Below are 12,595 nucleotides of genomic sequence, written 5' to 3' on the forward strand. Positions count from 1 at the left end.
ATTTTCCAGCACCAGGGTCTTTTCCAATGAGTCGGCGCTTCACATCAGGATGCCAAAGTACTGCAGCTTCAGCATCAGTCCTTCCAATGAATATTCAGGACTGATTTCCTTTAGGATTGACTGGTTGGATCTCCATGCAGTCCAAGGGACTCTCAGGAGTCTTCTCCAACACCACAGTTCATAAGCATGGATTCTTTGGTGCTCAGCCTTCTTTATGGTCTAGCTCTCATATCCATACACAACTACTAGGAACATCATAGCTTTGACTATACAGATCTTTGTTGGCAAAGTAATGTCTCTGCTTTTTAATATTCTGTCTTGGTTTGTCATAGCTTTTCTTCCAAGGGGCAAGTGTCTTTTAATTTCATGGCTGCAGTCACCATCTGCAGTGATTTTGGAGCCCAAGAAAATAAAGTCTGTCACTGTTTCCACTGTTACCCCATCTATTTGCCATGAAGTGATGGGACCAGATGCCATGATCTTAGTTTTCTGAATGTTGAGCTTTAAGCTAATTTTTTCACTCTTCTCTTTCACTTTCATCAAGAGGCTCTTTAGTTCCTCTTCACTTTCTGCCATAAGCGTGGTATCATTTGCATAGCTGAGATTATTGATATTTCTCCCAGCAATCTTGATTCCAGTTTGTGCTTCATCCAGCCTGGCATTTCGCATGATGTACTCTGCATATAAGTTAAATAAGCAGGGTGACAATATATAGCCTTGACATACTCCTTTCCCAATTTGGAACCAGTCCATTGTTCTATGTCTGGTTCTAACTGTTGCTTTTTGACCTGCATACAAGTTTCTCAGGAGGCAGGTGAGAGGCAGGCAGGTGAAATTCCCATCTGTTTAAGAAGTTTCCACAGTTTGTTGTGATCCACACAATCAAAGGCTTTAGCCTAGTCAATGAAGCAGAAGTAGATGTTTTTCTGGAATTCTCTTGCATTTTCTATGATCCAACGGATATTGGCAATTTGATCTCTGGTTCCTCTGCCTTTTCTAAATCCAGCTTGAACATCTGGAAGTTCTCAGTTCACGTACTGTTGAAGGCTAGCTTGGAGAATTATGAACATTACTTTGCTAGCATGTGAAATGAGTGCAACTGTGCCATAGTTTGAACATTCTTTGGCATTGCCTTTCTTTGGGATTGGAATGAAAACTGACCTTTTCCAGTCCTGTGGCCACTGCTGAGTTTTCCAAATTTTCTGGCATATTGATTTGTTCAAAAACATCATGCCATGGGTTACAGGTTCCTGGTTTAAAAGACAGACCCTAATGTAAAGAAGCATGACCTACTCTGTAATTATTTGTCCCTTTCCAAACAATATTAACCTTAGGTCCATTCCTAAAGCATGAGTTTCTTTTACCACTCATTCTCACACTGTGACCACAAACAGAATGAAGCAGAAAGCAAAATACAGCATAGGATTTTTAAGTCTTCCTCCATTATGTAGAGTAGTTAAGAGTTAGGAATTAAAGAACTTGGTGAATGGCTAACCATCTTTATCATTTTCGTGCTACTGATACAAAATGCAACTTAACTTACCAGCTCTGCAATTCGGCAAAAGCTTGTTTCATTTTCTTAATAGAAGCATCCATCTCTTCTTTAACTACAACTCGATATCGTGCAAGAGACACTGTGCAGCGCTGGAGGTCTTTCACAGATTTTTCAATATTAGAACCTTGGAAAGAATCCCAATTAAAAAAGCAACATAGGTAACTTGAAAACTGGATCTGAATACCTAAGCATTTAACATAACTAACATCTCATAACTAAGAATGCTTCCTAAATGGCCACCCTCAACAAAAAACTGAATTTTTATAGATTTTTTTTTTTTTAAAGTATCCTGGCCAAGATGGAGTAATAGGAATTGGATTTACCTTCCTGTCTTAAAAAACTTCACACATACACAAAATATATGAAACAATGGTTTACAGACAATGAACAATGTGCAGTACTTCTTACCACCCTCCACAAGAGCACAGAAGCAAAAGAAGTGAGGCCTAAGATTGCCCCAATTTGCTGCCATAAGAGAGTTTCCAGGCTGCAATGCAAGGAGGAGAAATCCTAAGTTGAATCTGAAAGTCTCCTTGAATTGAGGGGACAGAGTTGAGAGTTCAAAGAGGCCAAGATGGCTAGAATTCTCAGGGCAGAACAGTAAAGAGGAGAAAGCTACACAGCAGTGAAAAAACTGTACAAAGATCCACAGAGGATTTTGAGTGCATGTGTACGTAGAACCACCCCAAACAGGGAAAAGAACCACTGGAAAGGAGCAGGGGGAATAATCCTGAGGGCTCACCCAGACCAGGAATAGTCTATGCTCACACCAGCATAGTGGGGCGCCAGGTAGAGTACTTAGAGGGGCGCTGCCTCAGTAATTAGCTTGAGACTAAAGGCTGCTCTATTTCTACTAACAAAGCTTAAGTAAGCAAGCAGACTGTTTCCAAATAACAGTTCCAGAACAAATCACAAGAATATTTAAAGAAATACAAAAATATCTAGCAATCAACAAAGCAAAATTCACAATGTCTGGCATCCAATAAAAAAATTACTAGAGGCAGAAAAATATGATCTATAATGAAAGGAAAAATTATTTAACAGAAACAGGTGCAGAAATGACAAAGATGTAGAATAAAGTTGGTAAGGACATCAAAACAGCTAATATAATCAAATATCACATGTTCAAGAAGGTGGAGCAATAGTATAATCTATTAAGGAGAGACATGGAAGATATTTAAAAAGATTCCAACAGAACCTCTGGAGATAAAAAAAAAATCAGAGATGAAAAATACACTGAATTGGATTAACAACAGATTAAAAACTTAGAGAAAAAAGATTAATAAATTTGAAGACAGCAATTTTAGAAACTATCCATAATGAAATTAAACACAGAGAGAAAAAGACTGAAAAAAAGAATCCAAAATGAAAAACTATTTGAGTAGGTACCAAATTTTCAAAACTCCCTACATAACAGGATTTAGTAGAATACAATACACCATGTAGATATTACAAAACTGATAAAGTTCTCTCTTGATAGTACAGTCTGAGTCAGTATAAGTGGGTAAGTCAACACTGTAGATAAAGATGAAGTATATTTACCTACCCAATATATTTTAACCAGTTTCTGAGAATTCTATTATAACCTTTTTACATTCACCAATGTCAAAGTTATTACAACTTGTAGTTAGAATAACTGATCTAACAAATTTATAAAGTGCCAAGACACAGATTTTCAATCTTTAATTTAAATCCTTCTTCATCTCAACGTGATTTCTTTTAAAATCTACCTAAAAGCTTTCAAGCACTGTTTCTTTATTTTTGCTTGACTAAATATTCTCAGACTTGCCTTTCTGGACAAGTTGAGGGCTCTGTTAGAAAGATGAAAAAGGAGAGCCTCAATAATTAAATTTGGCTCATGCGGTATAAATAATTCAATACAGAGCTACAGGTTACAAGTGTCTTTTACATTTCTCTGTTTCATTTGTTCAGGTAAGTGGACTGCCATCCTTAAATGGACGATAGAAGGGCTATTATCTCTATCTAATTATTGGCTGATTATTTAAATAACTATTATAGCTAAAAAAAAAAAAAAAACAGCAAATGGCTACCATCAATCAATGCTAAGTATTTACTTAAGAGAAAATGACCTTGTTTAAAGCTACAGTCTGATAGGTATTAGTAAAAGCATGAAGTTGAGAAAAGAAATTAAAATATTTCTACAAAATATCATTTCAGAGATGGCAAAGCTTTTTACTGTTGTTATCAACCAGGAGTTAAAAATGAAGGAAATAGCACAGACATGTTGCAATAAAGCAAATAAAATGAAGGTTAATGTTATCAAAAACACCATGCTAGCCACAGAGTTTGACCCCCATTCACAAAAAAGGGATCACTATTGTTGTCTCAAGACGGTACGGCATTACACTACTATCAGACTCCAACTGTGTACACAAAACTGGGGAAAGGCTGGATGGTCATGGATAGTCACTGACTGGAAATGTATTACCTGCTTCCCCTTCTGAAACCTTATTTATGAGAGCAAAGAGATGATTTGCCCTCTTTAGCGAAAAACACAGATTCTCTTTGCTTTCTCTCAAAGGAAGATCTTTGACTTACCAAGCTTTTTATTGGTGGAAGAGAGGGGAACATCTTCCATGCCTAGATTTGAAAGCTGAGGTCCTACAGTAGTTCTTGAGAGAGACTTGGCAGCATTCCTGTTTTGTTGAGAATTCTGAATAGAGTGCATAGTCAAAGATCTGGACTTGAAATCAGAGACACCATTCTCCAGCATGGATCCTGTCAAATAAAGAGGCCAGTATTTTAGAGTAGAGTTTAGGGGTAAATCAAGGAGTCTTTAAGTACACACGAAGTAAAAAGGCAAAAGTGCAGCAAAACAAAGCCTCTTAAAAGGTTGTGAATAGAATCAACTGACAAAGCAGGACAAAGAGCAGAGCCAGTGAGGCTGTGAGTATCATTTGGCTTAGCCCAAGGAGGCACACTAACTGAAGAGGAGGGTTCTTTGCCAACCCCTCTTCAGACAGGCTAGCTTATTCCCTGTACCTTGTTAACTTCCTTGCAGTTCTGGGCACAAGGAAGTGAAGAGTCAATATCACCACCTTCTGACAAGCTTCTGTTAAGTTATGCTGAGAAAAAGATTTCTACACTGTCCCAGGGAAAGAAAGAAGAGTTTCAAAAGCTTTAGGAAATGGAAACGGCAAAGAGTTAGGAAATAAAGGAAAGCTAGTTCAGAAAAAAATAGAAGCCACTGACTATCTTTGGTTTGTTTGAGGTGCTATGTTTTTTTCTAAGTCTTTGTATGTGCGTGTGTGTGCTCGAACTAATCAATAAATAAAAACATCTGAAATATACAATATAATTTAAAAAATGGCATTACATGTATAAAGCCAGCAGCAATAGAGCAAGGGAAACTGGTTTAACAAACAAGTAATTAAAAAGCCTATTTTTAAAAGTATATTCCCAGTATCTTTCCAGTGCTCATCAAAACGGTTAATGAAAAATGTACAAGGTATCTGAATTTACAACTAATACTAATCTTAATTCTTTATTAAAAAACAAATGTGAGACTATAACAACCAACAGTCTACTTCTAATGAAAGCCATGGGATTACAGTTACACTTATATATTCCTTATTGTGTTGTCTTGGAATAATAACATCAATATCAACTCATGATCATCATTTCCTTTAATAAATGTGCAGTTAAAAAACATCTAAGGTCACCTTCTGTAATCTCTAAGTATTACAGAACTATTAAATTAGATTTCCACAAGGCTGATTTAGACTAAAATTAAAATATGAAACAAAGGAATAAGAATTATATTTTTCTAGGCCCTTGAAAATTACCAAATGTGACTCTTTCACATAAGAAGTAACAAAATTAAAAAACTAACTAGATTTAATTTATTGATTGCTTTCTCAGCCAAGAAGCCCCTGTATTTTTCAGTAGAATGGAACTTTCCAAGGACCTGTTAATACTCACCTGTTCTATCGAGCATTTCTGATGTGGCAGACTCAGGATCCTCCAGTTCTCTGGCTTCTATTGAAAGTGTCTCCATACCTTCACTGAGTGAGTCCACAGACTCAGTATCATTGATGGCACCGTTGACATGATAACCATTAATACTACCTTTCTCTGAGGAGGGCGCAGATTGTTCCTCTTGAATGGAAACCGATTTATTGGAATCTGGGATACTGTTACTTGGTTCTGCTGCAGGTTTTGGCTTGCTTTTCTTCTTTTTGTTCTAATGGTTATTAAAGATTTGAAAAAAACAAAAGAAAAAGAAGACCCCCAACAATCCAGAGAGGTAACGCCAGCTACCCAAAGGCAACCAATGTTACCAATTTCTCATTTGCTCTTCCAGAAACTGAATACCATTTTTATATGTCAAACCACTGACTAAAATAACTATATAAAATACTTTAGATAAACTCAAACACATAAAAATAAAACAGCAAAGCATTAAAAACCCACTATAAGAAAAATCAAAAGATAAACTACAAAATGTGAGAAAAATATGTGTAATATATACAAAGAAATAAATAGAGAGAGCTCTTAAACAAACAAAATAATAATCCAATAGAAAAACTGGTGTAGCTATAAACATGGAATGAAGTGAAACTTCAGTTTAATAAAGATAAATTAAATCTGCATTGCGGAGGATTTTGCATCAGAAATCTGTCTCCTCACCTAGACAACAATTACACTGGCAGAATCTGTCTAACTATTTTGGAACTCTGGAGTCTAATGAAGGCTTATAATTTCCAGGAGAAGGCTTGGATGATAAATTGCAGTTAGTCAATTTCAGTCAATTTCAGTTCTGAGCACAGTAGCAGATACTCACCCCCCACCCCCAGTTAGGGAACAGGCAGCTGTGCACCTGTTCTTGGAGCAGCTGGCACATAGCTTGCTGGAGTCAGGGTAGGGAAAAAGAACCCTGTCCTCCAAATATCTGGGAGCTGTGTTGTGGTCACTGACTGCTGCCTCTCACTACAAAGGTACACACAGAGGCAGGCAGCCACTGATGCTGCACCTCCTCCCACTGTTGCAAGCCCCTCCCCCTCTGCCTGAAGTTTAATTCCTTTAGGGGAGTTAAAGTGGTGGTGCCCTTCTTCCCTACTTCATTTTTCTTTATTCCCTTCCTGGAGACAGACCTCAAAGACTAGGACATTCAAAAACAACTGTATATACAGAAAAAAATTGAAAGTAATCATGCATGCTCAGGGAAAAGCACAGACAAGATCTGAGAAGACCTTAAGTTTACACCTTAGGCTGACCCTTGGTACAAAGACAGCTTACAATAATTTAAAAATATAGTAATACCAAAAAACAGCAAACCTGGAGAAAGAAGGAGAATCTGGTTTCCAGAGTTATCAAATTATTAGATTCAAATGTCTAGCTTTCAGCAAATCACAAAGAACACACAAAAAAATAAGAAAGTATGGCCAATACAAAGGAAAAGAATAAATCAATAGAAACTTTCCCTGAGAAAGACTTGTTGGGAGATACATTAAAGACTTTATTTTTTTTCATCCAAAGATTAATTTTAATTAAGTAAACATGGATTCTTAATATGTTTCCATAAAGAGGATTTTTTTTACTCAAACGCCTAGTGCATTTTTGGGCTTCCCTGGTGGTTCAGTGGTAAAGAATCCACCTGCCAACATAGGAGACATGATCTCTGGTCCGGGAAGATCTCACATGCTATGGAGCAACTAAGCCTGTGCACCGCAACTACTGAGCCTGTGCTCTAGAGCCTGGGAGCCACCAACTACCGAGCCCACATGCTGCAACTCCTGAAGCCCACGTGCCTAGAGCCCATGTTTAACAACAAGAGAAGCCACTGCAATGAAAAGCCTGCACAATACAACTAGTCCCTGCTGGGTGCAGAGTATGAAAGAGCACAAAGCAGAGTAGTCCCTGCTTTCCGCAACCAGAGAAAAGCCCACCAGCAACGAAGACTCAGTACAACCAACCCCACCCCACAATATGAAAACAAAAAAGCTGCCTCAAAGGTGTTCAAAGAGCTAAAGGAAAGTGTGGGGAAGGTCAAGCAAACAAAGTATGAACAAAATGGAAATATTAATTAAGAGACAGAAAAAGAAGCTAAATCTAAAAAAGAAATAAAAACTGAAATTCTGGAGCTGAAAAGTACAATAACTTAAATTTAAAAAAAAAATCACTGAAGGGACTCAAACGGAGATCTGAGAAGTCAGAAGAAAGAACCAGTGGGTTTGAAGATAGCACAACTGAAATTGCTGAGTTTGAGGAAGAGAAAAAAGATTGAAGAAAAGTGAAGAGCCTAAGGGACCTGTGGGGCTCCATCAAGCAAACCAACATATGCATTGTATAAACTGGAGGAGAGGAGGAAAAGGGAAGAAAGAAAGTATAAAGAAATAATGGCTGAAAACTTTCCAAATTTGATGAACGACATGACTGTAAATATCCAAGAAGCTTAACAACCTCCAAGAGATGATGAAACACGTTGTAATCAAACTTCCAAAAGATAAAGAAAGAATCTAGAAAGCAGCAAGAGAGAAGTTACTTATCACACACAAGAGATCATCAATGAGATTAGCAGATTTCTCATCAGAAACATAGGAGGCCAGAACGCAGTAGGCAGATATATTCAAATGCTAAAAGAAAAAAAACAAAAAAAACAAAAAAAACCCATCAACCAAGAATCCTCTATGTAGCTAAACTATCTTTCAAAACAGGGATAAATTAAGACATTCCTAGATAAACAAAGAGGAGAGAGTTCATGACTACCAGACCTGCCCCGCCAGAAATACAGGAGGCCTGAAACATGAAGTGAAAGAACACCAGATGGTAATCTGAAGGCATACAGAGAAATAAAGAACTTGACAGAGTTTGTGCAATTACAAAAGCTAGTATTATTATAACAATGGTTTGTAACTGTACTTTTTGTTTTCTACATGGTTTAGAAGACTAATACAACAAAACCAAAAGCTGGTTCTTCATAAAAACAAAGTTGACAAAAGTTTAGCTAGATGGACTAAGAAAAAAGTGAGAAGACTCAAATTATTAAAATAAGAAAGTGGGTACATTACTATTGATTATAAGAGAATATTATGAACAATCATACACCAACAAATTACATAACCTAGATGAAATTGTTCAAATTCCTAGAAACACAAAACCTACCTATACTGTCATGAAGAAATAGAAAATCTAACTAGTTAGGAGACTAAATCACGAATCAAAAATCTCCTGACAAAGAAAATCCCTAGCTTCACTAGTGAATTCTACCGAACATTTAGTCTTGCCAAACTTAAAAAAAAAAAAAAAAAAAAAAAGCTGCTGAAGAGAACGGAACAATATCTAACTCACTCTATGAGGTCAGCATTACCCTGATACTTAGACAAAGACATTAGCTGAAAACTACAAAGCAATATCCCTTATGAACACTGACGCAAAAATTCTCAACAAAATAGTACCAAACCAAATTTAGCAACATACTAAAATAATTATATACCATGACCAAATAGGATTTATTCCCTGAATGCAAGAATGGTTCAACTTAAGAAAACTGATCAATGTAATACACCATATTAACAGAAAGAAGGGGAAAAAAGCCACATGATCATCTTAACTGATGCAGAAAAAACATGTGACAAAATTCAAACATCCTTTCATGATAAAAACACTAAAAAAAGCAAAAAAAAAACTAGGACTAGACAGAAACTACTTCAACATAATAAAAGACATATATGAAAAACCCACAGGGAACAATGGTCAAAGAGGAGAGCTTTTCCTCAATGATCAGGAACAAGGCAATGATGCCCACTTTTGCCATTTCTATTCAACACAGTACTGAAAGTTGTAGCCAGTGCAATTAAGAAAGAAAAAGAAATAAAAGGCATCCAAGCAAGAAAGGAAAAAGTAAAATATGTTTGCAAAAGATATGATCTTATATATAGAAAACTTTAAAGATTACACACACACACACACACACACACAGAACAATTCAGCAAAGCAGCAGGATACAGTTAACACACAAAAATCAGTTGTACTTCTATACCTGAACAATCTGAAAAGTAAATTATAAAATGATTCAATTTATAATAGCATAACTAAATAGAAACACCTTATATATTTATGAATTAGAAGACTTAATATTAAAATGTCAATACTACCCAAAGTGATCTACAGATTCAATGCAATCCATAACAAAATTCCAATGATATTTTTTGCAGAAACAAGAAAAACCCATCTTAAAATTCATATGCACCTTCAAGGGACCAAAACAACCCTGATTGTCATAGTAAGTGAAATAAGTCAGACAGAGAAGGACAAATATCATATGATATCGCTTATATGTGCAATCTAAAAAAAAAAGGACACAAATGTATTTACAAAAGAAAAACAGACTCAAAGACATAGAAAACAAGTTTATGGTCACCAAAAGGGGATGGGGCTGGGAGGGGAGGGATAAATTGTATGTTTTGGACTAAAATATACACACTATTATATATGAAAAGATAATAAACAAAGACCTACTGTTGGGAACTATATCATATCTTCTAATAACCTACAATGGGCTTCCCTTGTGGCTCAGCTGGTACAATGGAAAAGAATCTAAAAAAATTTATGTATGTGTGTGTATATAACTGAATCACTTTGCTGTACCCCTGAAATTAACACAACATTGTAAATCAACATGTCAACAAAAAAGTTAAAGAAAAAGAGGAACAAAACAGGGAGACTCATACAACCTAATTTCAAAACTTACTACAAAGCTACACTAATCAAAACAGTGTAGTAGTAGTGTAAAGACAGATGTATAAGGGACTTGCCTGGGGGCCCAGTGGTTAAGATTCTGCCTCCACTGTGGAGAGCAGGGGTTTGATCCGTGGTCAGGGAACTAAGATCCCACAAGCCATGCAGAGTGACCAGAAAACTTATAAAAGACAAACACAGAGACAATGAAATAGAATAAAGAGCCTAGAAGTACACTCTCCCATATATGGCTTCAATGATTTTTGCCAAAACTATTCAATGGACAAAGGACAGTCTTTTCAACAAATAATGCTGGAAAAACTGGAATCTCCACATATAAAAGAATAAAGTTGGACTTTAACCTGAAACATAGCACAAAAATTAACTCAAAATGGATCAAACCTAAATGTAAGACCTAACTCAATAAAACTTAGAAGAAAATGATGTAGGACAAAACCATCACGATATTGGATTTGGTAAGGATTTCTTAGAGATGACACCAAAGGCACAGTAAACAAACAAGAACAGACAAACTGGACTTCATGAGAAAGAAGACGATCCACAGAATGTGAGAAACTATTTGCAATCATATATCCGGTAAGGGATTTTTCCTTTCCACAATTCTCATTTCTCCTTTTCTTAATTACTTTCTCCCATGTGAGCTGGCTAAGTTTTCATGTCACTGTCCTATGCATGTAATACCTATCCCCAGTAATCGTTCATGATCATATCCTATTGAACTAATCCCAACAGTTAACTGGATGTGATTTGGGTATTTGGGATTGCCAAACTGAAGCCATTTTTCTTTCTCAAAATTGTAAGAAATTTATGTATCTCCAACACATACTTCCCTAGCTTTGTGCACATATTACATTACTAATAACCTATTATCCTTAGCCAATAAATTAATAAATCAGAATACGCACAGTTACTTAGGTTTGGTGAAAGCAATGGGAAAAAGTTAAGAAAATATTCAAAGCTACAGGTAGAGAGAGCTTCAGGGGAATCTGTGGTAGTATTAAGTTCTTAGAAAAAGTTCTCAAGGGTCATTGGAGCCAAGCCTGTTTTCTTTTTTTCCCAAGTCTGGTTTAATTAAGACTCAGCAGAAATCCTAATGAAATGATTTAGAGTCATCAAGAAAGTATTCCAGAACTCCAGCACTAACCTAACACAGACCCCAGAGAGATTTCATAGAGATACTTGATTCAAATTCACACTTCAAGTACTTCCTAAAGGAACTAGATTTAGAGTAAAGAGCTATGGGAAGCATGATGAGGTTAGCTAGTATCCTTTAGGGAAAGCATTTTTGGTTTCAAGTGGATAAGGAGAACTGATATGTCAGATATTGTATTAAACACTTGAGGAGACATTACTTTGTCAACAAAGATCCATCTAGTCAAAGCTATGGGTTTTTTTAGTAGTCATGTATGGATGTGAGAGTTGGACTATAAAGAAAGCTGAGGGCCAAAGAATTGATGGTTTTGAACTGTGGTGTTGGAGAAGACTCTTGAGAGTCCCTTGGACTGCAAGGAGATCCAATCAGTCCATCCTGAAGGAAATCAGTCCTGAATATTAATTGGAAGGACTGATGCTGAAGCTGAAACTCCAATATTTGGCCACCTGATGCAAAGAACAGACTCATTTGAAAAGACCCTGATGCTGGGAAAGATAAAAGGCGGGAGGAGACGGGGACAACAGAGGATGAGACAGTTGGATGGCATCACCGACTCGATAGACATGAGTTTGAGTGAGCTCTAGGAGTTGGTGATGGACAGGGAGGCCTGGCGTGCTGCAGCCCATGGGGTTGCAAAGAGTTGGACACGACTGAGAAACTGAACTGAACTGAAATACTTACAGTTGTCAATATTATTTTCCTATTTTAGAGATGAGCAAACTAAGGCTCACTAGGGTTAAACAATATTCCCAGGAAATAAAACCAGTAAGTAGTAGAATAGGATATAAATCCAGTTTTGACTGATTCCACAGTCCAAGTGCCTTCTATTATCTTCTAATATCTCCCTGAACTAGACCATCAGACCCCTCTGGATAGCTAACAGTAGCAAAGCCTCTCTTTAGGCTTTAAGCTAAAGCTGATTAATATCAGAGATTACAACACAAGTGGTCTGACTTAAAAATCTGAACTATTTTAACTGATGTATGATATGAATGATGTTGAAAACCCCTGGAATGGATCACTTTTCTCTAGAGGAGCTCTGCTGTCCTTGACATGATCTCGTTTCATCCCTGCCTAATATTAATACACTCTCTGCAACTGCATGGCAGAGTAATTCTGCTTCCTGCCTGAAATCACATGGAGGAGACTGGGTACTCTATGTACAT

At 36.7% G+C, this 12,595-nt stretch overlaps 1 protein-coding gene across 1 annotated transcript in view; it reads right to left on the bottom strand.

The window, feature by feature from the left end:
• Positions 1–12,595, bottom strand: part of SPATS2 (spermatogenesis associated serine rich 2) — a 73,355-nt gene that overhangs the window by 18,933 nt on the left and 41,827 nt on the right. Inside the window, exons 5-7 of the mRNA XM_068971069.1 lie at positions 5,498–5,759; positions 4,115–4,294; positions 1,544–1,679 (exon numbers count right to left, since the gene is read on the bottom strand). Of these exons, the coding sequence (XP_068827170.1) occupies positions 1,544–1,679; positions 4,115–4,294; positions 5,498–5,759 (578 nt within the window). The remainder of the gene's footprint in view (positions 1–1,543; positions 1,680–4,114; positions 4,295–5,497; positions 5,760–12,595) is intronic.

This window comes from Capricornis sumatraensis, chromosome 4 (genome assembly GCF_032405125.1).
Source record: "Capricornis sumatraensis isolate serow.1 chromosome 4, serow.2, whole genome shotgun sequence".
NCBI lineage: Eukaryota > Metazoa > Chordata > Mammalia > Artiodactyla > Bovidae > Capricornis > Capricornis sumatraensis.